The sequence below is a fragment of the Athene cunicularia genome (genome assembly GCF_003259725.1).
Source record: "Athene cunicularia isolate RWA chromosome 7 unlocalized genomic scaffold, athCun1 chr7_part1, whole genome shotgun sequence".
Lineage (NCBI taxonomy): Eukaryota > Metazoa > Chordata > Aves > Strigiformes > Strigidae > Athene > Athene cunicularia.
The window spans coordinates 21,680,106-21,697,479 of record NW_020799107.1 but is presented as its reverse complement, the minus strand read 5'-3'; the positions used below and the strand labels follow the sequence as shown (position 1 = coordinate 21,697,479).

General features: G+C 51.0%; 1 protein-coding gene and 1 long non-coding RNA gene across 2 annotated transcripts in view; both read left to right on the top strand.

Annotated features, from left to right (window-relative positions):
• Window positions 1–945: 945 nt before the first annotated feature.
• On the top strand, window positions 946–9,490 carry IGFBP2 (insulin like growth factor binding protein 2). Its single transcript, XM_026852337.1, has 4 exons — window positions 946–1,015; window positions 3,929–4,152; window positions 5,613–5,753; window positions 8,019–9,490. Exons 1-4 carry the CDS (start codon window positions 961–963, stop codon window positions 8,184–8,186), a joined length of 588 nt encoding a protein of 195 aa, XP_026708138.1. The 5' UTR covers window positions 946–960; the 3' UTR covers window positions 8,187–9,490.
• A 3,267-nt stretch (window positions 9,491–12,757) lies between these two features.
• Window positions 12,758–17,374, top strand: part of LOC113482051 — a 27,244-nt gene continuing 22,627 nt past the window's right edge. Inside the window, exon 1 of the long non-coding RNA XR_003398777.1 lies at window positions 12,758–15,559. This is a non-coding gene — a long non-coding RNA (uncharacterized LOC113482051). The remainder of the gene's footprint in view (window positions 15,560–17,374) is intronic.

Here is a 17,374-nt window from a genome sequence, read left to right as displayed (position 1 = left end):
AGGTTGTTTTTAAGCCCCTCTGTTTCTCAGCTGTCTCAGCGGAGGTGCCTAGAGGTCTCAAACCAGATTCCCAAAAATTTCAGCACTGGAAATTGGTAGCCGCTTTTGAAAATGTTGGCGAGACTGTGTAGCTCCCTACAGACGTTAGCTGATGGCCGTTTGAACACGCTTTCACCTCTGCCAAGTCCTCGCCCCATTGAAGCCAATGGGAATTTTCCTTGAAAAAGACCATAAAGAAATCATTTTCTTGGCGTGGAAAGAGGTGTTTCATGGGCTTCACATCAGTGTTCAGGAGAACTTCAGCTATCTGCTTTGATTCCTGCCACACTTGTCCCACCCTGCACAAAGCTCTCTACCTTTTGATCCAAAATAACACAGGAGATGTTTTCCACATGCCATAGGAAAATGGAAGAACTATAAAACATAATTGTTTTGGAGTTTGGCACCATTCCGTTCACAGATATATTTAGTGTGAATTGAAATTGGTCAGCGAAAGGGCGTTTGCCAGGATGACAAACAGATTAAGGTTGTATGTCTGAGGCAACTGCATACCTGCCCATCCCATGCCGGTAGGGTTGGTGGGTGGCTTAATTGTTTCATGGATAGTCATAAGCAAGCACGCACAACTCACTACTTTTGGGTAGCATTAAAAAGCATTATCTGGTGTAAAAGCTGTCGTTTGGCTCATGGCATGCTCTGTGTTCTCCTGACCTTGAGTCTTGATGTCTCCTCTCCTGTCGTCACTACTGAGCCCGTTTGCTCTTTGAAATGTGGTCCATCACACCTGGTGCTCAGCCTCCTCCCCTGCATGCAGCTTTTCCGTGAAGGAAATGTCAGTGGTTTGCACATGGGGCCAAACTCTTCTGTCCCACCTTTATTCCCTAGCGACTGACTCCAAGCCCCAGGTCAGGAGTGCTCCTCCAAAGAGCAGAATTGGATTTGGGAGAGGGGAAAGCTGTGATGGAGCTCTGGCATCAGCCCAAGGTCAATCAGTCCAGCTTGGCAGCAGGTGGAGGTATGGCTCACCATGGCTGGCTTGGCCTTGGAGAGGAGAGCTTGCAGTTGATAGCAACTAGACCTTCCTGGCCTCTGCTCTAGGCTTGCTCCTGTGGTGGTGCTTGGGGAGCCAAGACCAATCTCTCCTGTCCCTGGGTGTGTTCATGCACATGGTCTTGCACACTCTGCTCCCATCAGTGGTTTTCTTTGGGCTGACATTTGTTAGGATTGGAAAGTGAGAAAAATGAGCAAAAATATTATCAGAAGCAGGTTTTGTGAATGAATCAGCCGACAAGAGGCTTACCAGCTTGCCTTCATTTACTAGCACAGTGCTTATTTGGGCAGATGTCTATATATTTTAGTTGGAGGCAGGAAGGAGCGAGAATCGATGGGGGGAAGGCACTGCTTCCAGTTTGCTGCTTTTCCATCAGTTTGTACCATCAGTTTTCTGAATGAAGCAGGGGACTGCAACGTGTCTGAGATGCTGCCCTGCTGCTACACTTGTTCTTCTGCTGTTGTTGACAGCTTGGTGGGACAGCAAGGAGAGGAGCACAAAAGGTGTTGGAAGGCTAAAACCCTCCTAAGCAGCTAATTGAGGATCAGAGCCTGGCCAGCCTTGCCCATCTCTTGCACAGTGTTTTTTCATTTGATCCTGTCTGAAGGGCAGGCTCATGGCCTTCTCTCTTCTCACTATGTGTTTCTAATTAATGGGGAGACTGGTGTATAAACAGAAGATTCCTGCTCAAAATATTCCTTGTCCGACTCCTAGGATGACGGCCAGATGGCAATCGCCAGGCAGCAGCCCAGACTTTGAGCTTGCCCATCTGGCTATCAAACCTGGTCCCAGTTCTCATCTGGAATCAGTGTTGAGGAAAGTCATGGACTTTGCCAAATTGGTTTTGCCCTGTGTTTGCTTTTCAGTTGCTACTTAAGCAGCTAAAAACCTGCAGACCAAACACATTTAGTATTTCTGGGAAGTGGGACAATCCCAGTACTGGGAGATCTGAGGCCAAAATGGTGAGGAAGTTCAAAAGGATGTTGGACAAATCCATTGAGGGATGGGTCTCCTGGTGGCTTTTAAATCCTGGGGGTCATATGCAGTCTCCACACATGAAAGTGCTTTTACTGATGGTCTGCAGCACAGATTGGGAATGGTTTTTCTGACATGTGTCCCCAAGCAGCTGCTGGTGGTCTCTTGTGGATGGCATGCTGGGCTGGAGTGGCTCTTTGATCCAGCCCACTTGAGCCATTTTTTGCTATCAGTCTGCAGGCAGCCACACATTTGCTGAGTAAGTTCAGACAAAGCTCTTCTTGCAGTTTCTCCTGTGTGAGCCTGGGGTTGTAACACCTGAAGAGAGCTTGGGAAACTGTGGCAGAAATAAAACATTTGCTATTATGATTTTTCACTCTCCATCAGGACAGTAGAGCTGTACCATGACAAAACATCATGATGCAGCTTCTGAAAAATAGGCAATGTTAAAATCTGTAAATGCTCTGTATGCTTGATCTTCCAAGAAGCATGAGAGATCCATAAATTAAGCATTGTCACATGAGCTGAACCCATTGCTTGCCCTCCATCATGCAGAGTTTCATGTGATTTCTTTACTTCTATGTAAGTGCCTGAGTTCCAGAGTGCTGGAACGCTGAAATCAGAGGTACCAGAGAGAATGCTGATGGTGGGAGAGGGTGGGTGCTACAGTTCTTCCTTGGCATATGCTAAAAGATGCTTCATGTTTGTCACCGCTGTAGGACCAGAATGGCCTGGTCTGTCACTGGTGTAGGACCTGTGGAGCTGCTGAAGAGCTCCTATACACAGAGACATACTTAGTCTCTGTGGTAAGAGGTGATATGCGTGCATGGGTTGAATCATAATTTGGGCTGGAAAGGACCCCTGGAGGCCTTGGTCCAAGCCCCTGCTTAAAGCAGGGCCAGCTTCAGTGTTAGATCCAGCTATAGTGTTAGACATGCTTGCTCAGCCAGTTCAGACCGGGCACCAAGGAGGGGTCAGCTGTCACCTTCTGGGCTTCTGGAGCAAGCAGGAGGAATTGAGATCTGTTCTAATTGCTGCTGCAAAGTCCAGAGGGACTAGTGTCTACAGCATGGTAACATTGTGTCCTATTTGGGCAAGGATTGCTGTCAGAAACAGCACCCAGTGAACTGGGAAAACGCACAAAGTAGAGAGTGGAGGAGGTGGAAAAGTCCAGTGTTTATTCCCAGATTTTTACTAACTGATTTTAAAATAGCTGAATTAGCTGGGGGTCTTGTGGCTTGCAGCAGTGGTGGAGTTGGACCCAGGACACATGAGGTTATTCCATGGTCAGCAAAAGTGGCTAAATGCAGAAGTAGGTAGAAGCTAAATGAGTAATGCACCGTATGACAAATGATGTGAAAGATGATACAGCAAAGATGATCACTGAAATGGCAGGATCTCCGAGGGAAATTAGGGTGGCCATAAAACAGAGGCAAGGCATTTTTGAAATTGAGAATTTATTTTAGCACATTAATACTGAGTAAGTATTCCTGGAGATACTCTGGGGGATGATAGATGGACTCAAGGTATTGTTACTAATCACTGTGGTTTTAAGTTTTGGAGCTGAATACACTTGGCATCCCTAATCCAACTGGACTTCTGAGGGGAAAATTACATTCTTCAGGAAGTAATTTAGAAGGTCAAAGAAAAACCAGACAGAACTTCTCCAGCAGCGATTTCCCCTGCTCTCTAAACTGTCTTTTAGTGTGGTAATAACTCCAGAATGAAAGGATCTATTCTCACCTTCCAGATGAAAGGGCTAATGCAATTTAAAATTTTTGCATGCAAAGATTTTCTGGTTTGGTAACTGGCCATGCTTGAAAGTGATCCAGGATGGGATGAACACGTGAGAAAGTGCCTGGCTGAGCTTGACCCTTTCCTTGTCTGCCCTGTCTCCTGCAGATAATGGCGATGACCGGTCTGAGAGCATCCTTGCCGAGAACCATGTGGATGGGACCACAGGGATCCTGAGCGGAGCTGGTGGGAGGAAGCCCATAAAGTCGGGCATGAAGGAGCTGGCAGTTATGAGGGAGAAGGTGAACGAGCAGCAGCGGCAGATGGGTAAAGTTGGCAAGCCCCATCACAACCATGAAGACTCGAAAAAGTCGCGGCTGTCGACGGGCAGGGTGAGAAGGCAGGAGGGTGTGGGGAGCTAATGGAGGCAGCTGCAGGCTCACCAGGGAAATGCTGAATGCAAAAGCCTTAGTGACATTTGCAACAAACTGTCTTAAGGAAAAAAAAAAAAAAAAAAAAAAAGGGGGGAAAAAAAAAAAAAAAAGAAAAAAGGGGGGAGATGGGGAGAGAAAAAAAGGAAAAGTAAACGTTTGTTTTGGCCTGAAGCTGGGGCCCAGCACACCATCTGATGACCTTTGATGTGCTGGCGAGGAGGTGTTATTTTCATTGCTGCTTCACCTCCTGACAGCAGAGCCGGGGAAGGGGGGTCCCGCTGGCTTGACACCTACCTCCACAGGGGTGCGTGCATGCCCTTTGCCCGCCGACTGGCTTTCTCACACCCTTTTTCCCTAAGGAAGTGCCAGGGATGGCCTAAGGGGATTTGTGGGGGCTGTCTGCCTCCTGCAGGGCAGCCCCAGTCCCGGCTGGGGGGTCGCCGAGCCCCCGAGGATGAGCTGCGGGGCCGTCACATAGGGAGGGCTCCGGGCACTCTCTCCAGTCCTTGGCTGTGGCTTCCCTCTAGTGGGCAGCTTGGTCAAAGCAACTAGATGAGATGGGGATGAGGATGGAAAGCCTCCCCAAAATTTTGGTCCATAATACACATCCGTATAAACATATGGTGTGTTTATATCTGGGAAGTGCAGGGAAAGAAAGGGCCTTAAAACTGCTCCATGGACAGGCAAATAAGAGATTCAAAATAAGGTGCAGGCACTGTTGACTTAGAGAACTTCCACACTGCTGATGATTCTTTGGAAAAAAGAAACCAAACCAGCAACTGCAAAAGCAGAGAGGTGCAGACTTACTCCAGCTCACATCAGGCGTAATTCAACCATACTGCCTTGGCTGGGAGCCCTGGCTTGGGGCTGCTGTGGAGCGAGTGGAACGCCTCCAGAGGCTGGCTTTGCTGGGTGCTCTCGTTCCTGGGGCTTCCCCTCCACTCCCATGGGGTCTCACATGCTTTGAGTTGCACTTCTGGGCCAAAGCTGCATCACAGGTGTGGGATCTGGGCTATGCTCATGAAAACCCTCCTGGTCTGTCTGGATTAATCCTGCTTCACATCACTTGTTACCACCAGTGGGACCCATGGGAGCATCTCTGAGACTTCTCTGTCTCCACGGCCTGTGACTTGGTGTCATGACAGCTCTTGGCCACATGAGGCACATGGCACACGGGAGAGATGTGCCTGTCTCCCTGTGTGGATCTCCACACACCAGCATGCACAGGCGTGCAGCACTGGGATTTTGGGTGCCTGCAGGTGAAGTCCGCAGCGGGACCCTGTGGCAAACCCGTGTCATGAGGAGGTGCACACAGGTGTTCATCCCTACCGATGTTTCTGTTGTCCAAAGTGTAGACATTGAATAGTCCCATTGCCCTGATTTTTTGTTTTGTCTTCTGCTTTCTGGACTCTTTTCAGACCCCTTGTCAGCAGGAGCTGGATCAGGTCCTGGAACGTATCTCCACTATGCGGCTGCCAGATGAGCGAGGTCCCCTGGAGCACCTCTACTCCCTCCACATCCCCAACTGTGACAAGCACGGCTTGTATAATCTCAAACAGGTAAATGCCGGGGAGAGCTAGAGCCCCAGGGTTGGCTGCCTTCCCGGCAGCAGCCCTTGGCTCAGCATGCATCCCTGCCATGGACAACCACGGAGGACACACACAGCTCAGGGCTGGGCTGATGTCACATGCATGGACTGAGCTGTGGGGTTAAACAGCAAATATCACATGTGGAACGGACAGGTTTAGAGCCAGGTGCATCTGCACCCATGGGCTAGCAAGTGGAGATGAGAGACCCATGGCCACAGGCAGCCCAGAGGCAGAGAATCTGTTTAGTTCAGAGCCCCTTCTTTCCTGTGAGAGCTGCTTATCTGTCCAGGTCTATTTTCATGTACTTTGAGCCAGGTCTTATTCTGGCTGGGCCCCACTACAGCGGAAAAGCAGAGAGAGGCTGAATGCTGGCCAGTCTTACAGACAAAGCAGGAAACACTTCTCCTGGGGTCAGGAAGGTTTCTAGTGCGTTTACTGGTTTTCCTCCACAAATCGAGGCTGGTCCCACAGCTCCAGGAGGGATTCCTTCCAGACACGAGGTGGGGGTTGGGCTGCAGCATGCTTCTGAAAGTATTTATGGGACCCAAAAGGACTCAAGTGACTTAATGTGTGTCTGTCTGAATTCTGACTTCTTGGCTTTATTTATGCAAAACCAGGAGGTGTCAGCAGCTGAGACATGGGGAAAAAAATGCCAGGAAGAACCTCTTGGGCAGCAAAACACCAGCTTGTCCAGAGTTGACTGGCAGCCATGTGTGAATAGTACCTGCATATGAACACCCCTTATAGCTATGTGTAACTGAGCCTTTGGAGGAGACCCCAGAAAACCTGCTGTTTTCATAGCTAAGCCTTTTTCTCAGGGCTACTTCTACCCCGTGGTCAGGCACATTAAAAAAAAAAAAAAAAAAAAAAAAAGTAGGATGCTCTAAGATAATCTCTCTCCATCCCTTCCCTCTTCCCTGTCCTGCTTGGACCCTCACCCTCCACTTACCCCTGAAGAGCCCCATGGGCTGGCTGGATCCCCCAGCATGAGCACACTTGGAAAGGGTGGATGGAGCAGAGCTGGCAAATTCCCTGTGAGGATATGAGGCATGTCCGGGGAACGAGCCTGGGCAATGCAGCAATGCATCGTGTGCTACAAAAGAAAAGACAGTCTCTACTGCTTCTTGTGCCTGGGAAACAGTCAGCCTGCACTCAAGGGTGCAGATGGGTTATGCACTGGTCACTGGTGGAGAAAAAGAGGGAACAAAAATTGTGTTCTCCCCACCCCTCCTGCCCTGGTTAAGGGCAAACAAGGCAAATGTGAAGCGATACCCATTTCCCTCCATCTGTGTTTCCAGAACTGAGTACCAGCTCTTTCTCATTTGATGGAAAGTGGATGCAACAAAAGCATTCCCCATTGCTCCCACCTCCTGTGGGCCAGTGCTTGAGTAGAGGGTGCCTGGATGCACTCTCCTGCTGGGGAGATTTTTTTCTTCTTTCTCTTTATTCCCATGAACAAGGCTGTATTTTGACCTCAGTCCAGCTTCAAAAAATGGCCTGAATTCAGCTTTACAGAATGCATGCAGAGGCTGGCCTGCTGGAGTAACCTCTGTGTCTCCCACTACACTCTATTCAGAGGTGTATCTGCTGGGGATGGAGGGATAAGCATTAGGTTCAAAGTGCCTGCAGCCCTTCCAGGGCAAGAGGAGGATGATAACTAACCATTAGGGCAAGAAATTTCTCTCTAACGAGAGCAGGCTGGGTGGGGCAGAGTCGAGGGCCCATGGTCCTTGTCTCTGTTCTGGGAGAGAGTGAAACCGTGTTTGGAAACATATCTGTGTCTGTCTGTGGGGGCCTTGCTCTCATGTTTCAGTTTGTTTAGCCCAATTTGCAGGTGAGAAGCAGCTTACTCCTCTGTCAGTCTGACTCATCCCTCTTCCCCCAGGGATTTTTAACTCGATGGATGCTTTCATCCACAGCTGACAGAGCACAAAGCATCTTGGGGACAGTTGTCCTTATGGTTCATTAAAATTGGCTTCTTGGTCCCTGGCGTAGCGCCTGGGGGAAGAGGTCCAGCCCTCAGCCTGGACTGCTGGAGCAGTGATGCTGGTGCAGCACAGACCCTGGGGTGTCCAAGTGTAGCATCCCCAAATTTTGCCTAAATTCAAACTGATAACAAATTGCTGGAGAAACCCCAGCTCTGCCTGTTTTTGGGCTTTGGGCTGGTGGGGCTAGGAAGGGAATTTTGTTCCCCTATTGCTTCAGCTGATGCCTGTCCTGTCCCTCTCCCTGCAGTGCAAGATGTCAGTGAATGGGCAGCGTGGCGAGTGCTGGTGCGTGGACCCCATCCACGGGAAGGTGATCCAGGGTGCACCCACCATCCGTGGGGACCCTGAGTGCCACCTCTTCTACACAGCCCATGAGCAGGAGGACCGGGGAGCACATGCCCTGCGGAGCCAGTAGATGGACGTGATCCCACTCGCTGGAGGCGGCTCGCCGTGGCCCCAGTGCTGGATTTTACATGGGTTTCAGCATGTCTCTTTAGGCTCTGGAAGAGACTGGGGTTGGGTCCTGCGTGCTGCCCTCCTTCCCCTGCTGCCCGGCTCCTGGGGAGGGGAGGGATAATGGGAGGGGAAGGGCGGTGGGGGGGGTTGCAGGGAGAAGGGACTGCTTTCCTATAGTCTTTCACCCAACGTAAGCCAGAGAACCAGTCTTTTTTGCTCCTCACCCTGTGGCCCTGCCCTCCCTGCTGCTTCATGGCATCTTCTCACACCCTCCAGCACAGACCGCTGTGTGCTCCCCAACACCTCCCAGGGGGCAAAAACCCCTCACCATGGGCAGGAGTGGAACAAAAAACAAAGGAAAAAACCCACCCTTTCCCCCTCTTTCCCTCCCTTCCCCAAGACCAAAGACTGTAAATACTGTCGCCTGCCTCTTGCGTCCTGCCGGTCCCCTGTGCCCCAGCCCAGCCATCGGTCCTGGCATGGGATGCAGTGTGGGAGGGAGGGAAGGAGGAAAGACTCTAGCTTCCCAGCTGGATCATGCTGGTGTGGTTGGGACGCATCCCCCAAAGAGGCATCAGTGAGGGAAAGGGCTAAGGGTGAGATAGCCCCCTCCAAAACACCCCTGGGTGCTTCCTCTCCTGGTGCTGGGGCACAGCCAGCCCCACAGGGACCCAGCTCCAGCCACTGGTCTGGAAGGACAGGGCCTTTGGGTGGCGGTGAAGCTAAATGCTTGGTTTTCCAGGGGATTTGAAGGGCTGTTGCCCAGTATTTCTTAGGAACAGCTTATGGTGAGGGAGCCAAAGTGAACTTGCTGGGGCTGGGTGGAAGGATGCCTTTGTAGATTTAGGATAACAAGCCAGGGAGTGTTTCTTTCTTTCTCTCTCATTCATTCTTTCTTTGTTTCTAGATAGAAAAAAACCCATCTAAAACCTGCACTCCCAAGCAGCTGCCCTTGTCCCTCATTTTTGCTTGGGACTGGAGTGAGCATCTGCTTTTCAGCACACACTTTTTCTTTTTTTTTTTTTGTAAGTAAATTACAGTATATATCTTGCTTTGTAAAGGCCCTGACACACATGTACCCCTCTGCCCACATACACATTTGTATAGATTAAATCCCAAGTGATTCCAGGCGCTCTGAGAGGTTTTGCGCTGGACATGTTGCTCTGAGGAGAGATGTGCCTCTGCTTTATTTCGCCTGTTGATTTCTTTCTGTACAGAACACACCAATGCTGAGAATAAATAACTTCCCCATTGCCTAAGCAAGGAGATTTTATTATTTTCTTCCTTTTTTTTTTTCCTTTTTAATATGGATACCATTTGCAGAGCAATTGCAAAAATCTTCTCCTCACAGTAGAAGTCTCAGGCTTTCCTTAAATGAAATCAAGGTGGAGGAGTGGGAAATAAAGCATCTCCTGACTTCTGGCAAATGCTTCTAAGTAGCAGACAGCCTCCAGATCCCAGGTCCTGTGTGGGGTTAGGTTGAACAGGGTGGAGGAAGGGGGTTCCTTGGTGAGTGTGGGTGCTGCTTAGAAGCACCCTCTGCCTGCATGGTGGGGGCCAGGCAGCAAAACTACCTGACTGTGACCATGACCTTCAGGGATGAAACCAGCCCCCGGTGACTGTCAGCACACCCCAGAAATGCCAAAAGGTGCTGGAGAAAAAACGTATTGGGGTCTCCACTGCTGATACGTCCTCATCTGGGGACTTTGGGGCTCTGGAGGAAGGGGAGTGCTGGCGTTTGTTGCTTTTTTCCCCCCTTCTTGGACCCATATTTCAGATCCCAAATGTGAAGGGCATAGGTGGTCTCTGCAAATTAAGCTGCTCATGACTTTGAAGGGGTTTGGATGTGGCAATGGAGGAGACAGGGAAAGGACCCCATTTGTAAAGGCAGGGGTGGGGGTGTATGCACGTGGATGTGTATAAGGGAGTGAGTGCATGAGAGAGAAAGAAAACACACCTGCATGCAAAGCCAAGTAACTGTAAAAATGATGCTACCTGTTTTCTGTTAACATCCAAGGGTGTTCTGCTTTTTCATGTAAACCTTGCACATGCTGGCTCTCATCTGAAGTTTGTACTTTTTGTTTTGTTTAGGAATCAGGAAGTTTTCTTTTGTGTTTTTCTCTTTTGGAAAAGCTGAGCTACATAAAGTTGGAATAAATTAAATGGGATGCCAGAAAACTGTCATCTTCCTCCCTCCCCACTCCCCTCTGTTCATAGGACATGTTTCCTTGCCTAGTGCATCACACCCAAATTTGGGCCTGTTCAGCTTTTGTCCAGGGGGTGTAGTAAAGACCGGGCCCGACAAGCCGTGATGGGAGTTGGACCTGTCATCATTACTGGTCCCAGTTGTTTGAGCAGGGAGGAACTGGTGTTGCTTGTCCGCTGGCCTGCTATATTCCTGCTCCACTCGTGGTACCTTGTGAGTCTGCAACATATAACCGTACCCTTGAGTTCTCTTGAGTCGACATCTGGTCAGCACGTGTGTGGAGACCATCTCCCTGCCTGACAGAAGGTAGATTTGGTGGAAAAGGGTGGTTGTATCCTACTTTGCTGGGCAGAGAGGGCAGCAGCATGAATGCCCTGTCCAGTGTGATGCTTGTGAAGCTCCTTGAACTGCTGAGGAGCTGCGTGAGAGCGGTGATTCCTGCTCCTTGAACAGGTGCTTGGGCAAAGGCTGTAAGGAGAAGGGAGCTCTGCTCTTTCCAGCTTCCCAACCTTGGTATGTCAGGGGCTTCTTGAGGTGGCAAGAGCATCCATTGGTGCTGTTCATTAGCTGGCAGATGGACCTGTTCTCTATGAATCATCCAGGCTCCTTTAAGCTGTGGTTTTGGTCTCTTCCGCATTCCATGCAAAGGTTTCTTGGCTGAGCGGAGCTCTGCAGGGAAAAACCCTCCATGGGGGACCCTCCAAGGGCTCTCTCCTTTGTTTGCTCAAAAAGAGCAAAATTTGAGCCAGCCAAAAAGTCAGCCTTAGTGTTTCTGTGTGAAGTCTTTGTCTAGACCAGGCTGCTGGACAGGTGTAGGGAGGCCTGGGCTGCATGTGGTATCAGGACTTGGCTGAGCTGCTCCACTCCTGGGGCCATGGAGACAGTCATCTTGAAGGTCCTGTACTGTCTTGAGGGTGAGAGGTGCTGCCTAAGGGAGCATAATGGCACAGTCCAGTGCTTGGGGCACCACAGGGAGGCAAAGAATAACAATAATAATTAAAACTCCAAGCTGCATTCAATTAAAATTGCAGCATTGAAGGAGAGGCCCTGTGTGGCCCTGACAGCCAGCATCCAGGTGGCTGTGGTTTCTCTTTGGCCGCCCCAAAGGAAGCCAAAACCACTGGGCTGCTTCCCCATCTGTTTTTTCCTACCCCATGCTAGTACACTGAGTAGGACTGATGTGTGCTGAGGGGCTGGGCAGTGGTGGGGAGCACCAGGAAAATGTATAGGGGTAAGAGGTTAGTGAGCACATGGGGCTGCAGGGGAGGGGGGACAGGCAGGGTGGGCAGTGGGATATGATCTGGAGCATATGGGAAAGGAGCAAAATTAACTTTTAGTACCATCCAGTTTTGTGCCCCTGGGGGGAGCTGAAGGTGGCTCAGGAGGTGCCGTGGGGGGGATGCCAAGTAGTACTGTTGGGCATGAGGGTGCTCCAAGCCAGGTGCTGCCCAGGGAGGGCTGGGGGTGGCAGAGGTGCCCAAGCCCACAGCCCAGCCATGCCTGGGGCCATCCTCCAGTTCAAGGGCTGGAGGCAAACAAGAGGCTTCAGCCTCGCAAAGGGAGCCTGCAGCTGGGGCAGAAGGACTGCAGTAAGGCAAGGGGAGCAAAGAGCTTCTGGTTAGGTTTCCCCAGGGTTGCAACATGGCCTGGAAGGCTGCATATATGTGTGTGCATGGGTTTGATGGGTGTCACTGCTTGGATCCTGGCTCTGAGGTTTCGTCTGGGTTTCCTGGCGTGTGTGCTCAGGCATTGAGACCTGGCCTGCTGCACATAGCGTAGTAGCCGAAACCCCAGCAGCTCCGGTGTACAGACACAAACCGATCTACACTGGCAAACTACAATTTTAGCATAGCACAAAAATTATGCACTAGTATAATGCAAACAATAATATTTAATATGAAGGCTATAATTAGTGTAAGACGTGTGACTGTATCTATTTACTGCTGTAGCTATCTATATGCATGTATGTAGCTTGTGGGTAGGAGTATAATTTACTAGCCCACTAGCTGAGGTGAGGGGGTGGGGATGGGGAAAAAAGCCCTAACTTTTTGGCTGGAAAGCCCATTTTCAGTGCCTGTGTGGCTGAAAGCAGCAGCAATAGATATTAGGAAGCATTTCTTTACAGAACGGGTTGTTAGGTGTTGGAATGGGCTGCCCAGGGAGGTGGTGGAGTGAGTCCCCATCCCTGGAGGTGTTAAGAGTAGAGTCGACATAGCGCTGAGGGATATGGTGTAGCTGGGAACTGTCAGTGCTGGGTTAATGGTTGGACTGGATGATCTTCAAGGTCTTTGCCAACCTAGAGGAGTCTGTGATTCTGTAATGCCTCTCTGCTGGGCAGCACAGGCAGCGCCGCCTGGTGCTGGCTGCGATGCCGTGCAGCTCCTGCACCGTGGGGTGCCTGGGGGAGTGGGCCCAGCCTTGGGGGGTGCCATGGGGGTACAGCGGGGTGCAGATTCCCCCACCTCGTGCGCCCAGGGTGTCAGTTTTTGGCCCCATCTGTGCTATGGAGTGAGAAAGCCATCGGAGAGCAGGTGGCCTAGCCAGCCACGGGTGGTGCAAAGAGGATGGGGGATATGTTTTAGAACACCACTGGCAACCAACAGTCCCCAGTGGGAGCCCGAGCAGACGTTTTTTGCTTTCCATCCTGCTCTGGGTGCATGGGGTGATGTTGGCAGCTGGGGTGGATGGAGGGGATGAGAGGCACAGGAGGTGGGAGATGAGGGAGTGTGTGGGTGGAGGGAGAGGCTGGATCCGGCATCCGGGAGGACACGAGGCAGTGGGAAGGGTCACCATGAGGCATCTGAGGACCACGGTGTAGCTAGGCTGCACAGGGATGCTCTTGCACACTGGGGTCAATCTCCCTGCTGCCTAGAGAGGGCTGAGGCTCAAACATCCTGCCTGATTGCAAACTGTGGAGCTCAGCACGACGAGCAACCAGGCCCTCTTCCTCCATAATGTCTGAACACAATTGTCCCACTACCACATGCATGCAAAGAAATTGCTAAAAATAAAATAAGGCAGCTCTGCTTTAAAGACACTCTAAAATCAAGCTTGCAATTTTATCACCACCTTAGAATGTTGCTCTGGTATCAAAAGCTCTCCTAAGCCACTGCCACTATGTTACCCCGTGCCCTGTACTTCCCCCAGCACCCCTATGGGTCTGGCTGAGCCCCCCCCAGGGGCACAGCGTAGCCGGCCAGGGGGTGCTCAGTGTTGGAGCAGCTCACTGGCACAGACACTCCACGAGGGTGAGGCACAAGCTAACTGAATGCATAACTTTATTAAATAAATGCTTTGTCATGAGACAAAGATCAAAGAGTAACATAAATTATAAGTTGAATAAATAGTATACAGCAATCTTCACTTTTTAATAAAATGTGAGATTTTTTTTTTAAGTACAAAATGCTAAACAGAGCATTAAGCTCTTCTTCCATTGTCAGTTTTTCACAAACTGCTTTTTTTTTTTTTTCCCACCAGTAAGATTATGAGTATTTCTTGTTTACTGGAAAAAAAAAAAAACAACAACAAAAACAAAACAAAACAACAGAGCTACCGTATGTATGTAAAGCTATAAAAAGCTACCGTAAAATGTGTAGTGAGTATTGCTTAAAGATAAAAACCAGGCAGGAAACTCGGAATCTGGTGTGTTTTAACAACTGTGTTACAACGGTGGGTAACGTGCGCAGTGACGTCTGTCCCGGTGGCAGTGGCGGGGGGCTGGCAGGGCTGGGGAGGGGGGCATAGTAGGCAGGGCTCCTAGCCAGCGCCAGGACAGCGGTCTGGAAGTGAGGTGAGCTGTCAGTCGTTAAATATACAATGCTCCGTTCGGGAAAAAAAAAGTCAACATAAAAACCCCACCCAACAACAACAAAAAAGTTTTCATGGGGGACGGGGAGAAAAAAGAGAAGGGGGGAGAAAGAGCAGAGAAATAGTGCAAAATGCTCTTGTACTAGTGGTTTTCGAAGTCCACTGCAGTACAGACAAGGGGTAGCCCAGCCGCTGAGCGCCGCTCCCCGGGGAGGTGTGGTGGAAGGTCTGTCCTGACCCCTGTGCCATCCTTGTCCTCTCCTTTGCATCCAGCATTCTGGGCACCAGCAGGGGCTTGCTTGGTGCAAACACTGGCTGGAGACCCCCGAGCCTCACAACTCCCCTGATGCACAAATTGCCAGCACTTCCCCACGTTCCTCAACCCCTCCCACTGCTCACCCAGTCTTCCCCAGCTCCCAGATCTGCTTTTACTCACCCCAAATGCAAAGGGCACTGAGAATGGGACCACTATGTCACTGCCACCCCTGATGGGGGGGCCAACCTCTCCTGAATCCACTCCCAGTCTGATCCAGGCTCCAACTCCAGTCCTAAATATTAGTGCAGCCTGCAAACAGCCTCATCCTCCAGGGATCCTCAAGGAAGCGGATGGCTGGGGGTTCTCTCAGTGCCCCATCCCGGGAGCTGAGGTGGCCTGGGGAGGTGAGGGTGGTTCAGCTCCCTCCTTGCATCCTCCTCCCCCCAGGTCGGTGGGGACAGGACAGGCAGTACCATCCCAGCACTGGATGTGCAGCAGCGAGGGAGGCTGCACAGGATGGATTTTGGTGCTCTGGGCTCCTGGGGCCCTGGCTAGACTTGCTTTCTAGGGAGAGGTCAGGGAGGCACCCTGTGTCCCCCTCCCATTGTCACTGTGATGGCCACATCATGAGACCACCACCAGGCCCTGTGAGCTGACCCTCAAGCTGCAAAAGCATCAGCCCAAAAGGCAAGGTCCCTGGGGAGCTGCTGTCCCTCTACCCACTCCCATCCTGCCCCAGCAGCACGTCTCCTTTCTCTGCAGCCAGAGGCTTTCAAGTTTTGGGAAATCAAACAACAAAACAAACGAACGAATAAAAAAGCAAGAAAGAGAGAGAGAGGAGGAGGGAGGGGTCCTGGGGAAGGTGGTACTGGCCTATAACAGGAGGTTTTGCACAGGGATCGGTGAGTGGAGGAGATGGGAGACAGTGGTGACAGTGACGACCTGTGGCCCTTGGGGTTGGCACAGGCTCCTCCTCCTGCCTTCTTTACCCCATTCTTCACCCCACTTTCACCACACCATTATCCCACCACCCTGGTCAAACCAACCCTGCTCCATCAGCCCTGTGGATCAACCTGCTGTGCTCCCCTCCAGCAACAAGGGGGTCACACCACTCTGGCAAGTTTTTTTGGGGGACAGATCTGCATTTGGTGGCACTCTCCCTTCTTTTCAGCAAGGGAAGATGTCTCGCCCCCAGCTCCAAACATGCCTCACCAGCTCTCTGTGGAAGGCCATTGACAAAACTTGCCCTGCCATAATTCCAGGGGAAATAACCACGGGGTGTCCAGTCCTGCCCTCAACTGGGGCAAGTGCCCTGGTGGGGGCCCACAGGTTGCTTGGGGGAGTGGTGCCATGCCACGGAAAGCTATGAAGGGGCTCAACTGGTGATGAAGAAGAGCCTCCACCAGGCCCACCTGGCATCAAATCCCTCCTGTCCCATGCTGGCTGGCAGGGACCCAGTGGTGCTGCAGACCCCCTTTCCTCTCTGCCCATCTTTGGGATGCTCAAAGGGACTTTGGGGCTGCAGAAACCTTCCCCCTGAGATCGGCCGTGTCTTTTGACCAGCACCAACTGCTGTGTCCAGCCATGGCAGCAGGATGTGGTCCCCAGTGGGTGAGTGTTTGCCCACTGTGACTGCAGCACCCAGACCCCATTCACTTTCCTTCACTGCAAGATCTCCTCCCAGCACCAATGTCTCGGAGACCCTTGTCATGGGGAAACGAGAGGCAACAGTCTCAAAATCAAATGTAAAAATTAAAACCAACGAAAAAGTCAGGAAGGCAGGCGAGGGCTGTACCAGCACACCTGAGGCAGTGGGTCTCTGCGGTGCGGTGGCTGCTGTCACTGAACAAGGAGCTGGGTCCCAGGTTAAAGTCAAAGGCCTGTTGCAGGATCTCACTGTAGGGTGGTGATGTGAGCAGTATCCTCAATGCGAAAGGATGGAGACTGGTGTTTTCCTACCCATGGGAAAGGCTATAAACCATCCTTACCAAAATCCAAGACAGAACAAAGTATAGGTTTGGGTTTTTTTTCCCCTGGAGCAAACCACTTTTTTGGCTGTGGAAAAATAAAATAAAATAAAAATCTCCATAGATGGTCTTCCTCATGGCAGCAAAGGGTGGTGAAGAGTTTTGGCCCTGATCTCCCTGTTCCCACATAGGGATGCTTCAGTCTGGACAGTGATGGAGTATCTGTGGGGTTGGCTTGGATGCAGCCCTTGGTGTCAGCGGGGCCCTGATCCCGCAGGCACTGGTGCTTCTCTGAAACTCTGCTCCTGTGCTTAGTCCGGCAGGTTATTATTTTTTTTGGGGGGGGCAGCATCTCTCCCCCTGCTTAGTTAAACCCTCCAGATTGCAGGTTTTGAGGCAAAATTTTGCAAGGAGGAAAAGCCATGTCCGTGCACACACATGCTCGCACATACGCACATGCTCGCAGGTGACAAACACTTCCACACCTAGATGGACAATGGTTAAAGTCCCACTTGTCCAAAAAGATTTCTGACCTCCCATTTGAGAGGAACTGGACAGAGAAGGGTATCTTTCTTTTTTGGATTATTTCTGTTTGAAGTCCATGAATATTTCGGGGGGGATATTCATGCCGTTAACAGGAGCTGTGCTTCCCTCCCCGGCTCATCTCCAGACACGAAGCCAGCAGTCCCACTCCTCCTCCCAACGTGTCAAAAGCTGCTTGGATCCGGGGTGGTCGTTTCAGACTGAAGTCAAACCAAATCGACTCGAGTGAGTCCCAGTGATGTGGGGAGGAGACTCTGGAGGACTGCAGCAAGGAGGGGGAATGCTTGTGGCCACAAGGTTTTTTTCTTGAGACCCTTTAGAAAGCAACTAGCTAACCACCCCCCCCCCCCAAAAAAAAAAAAAAAAAA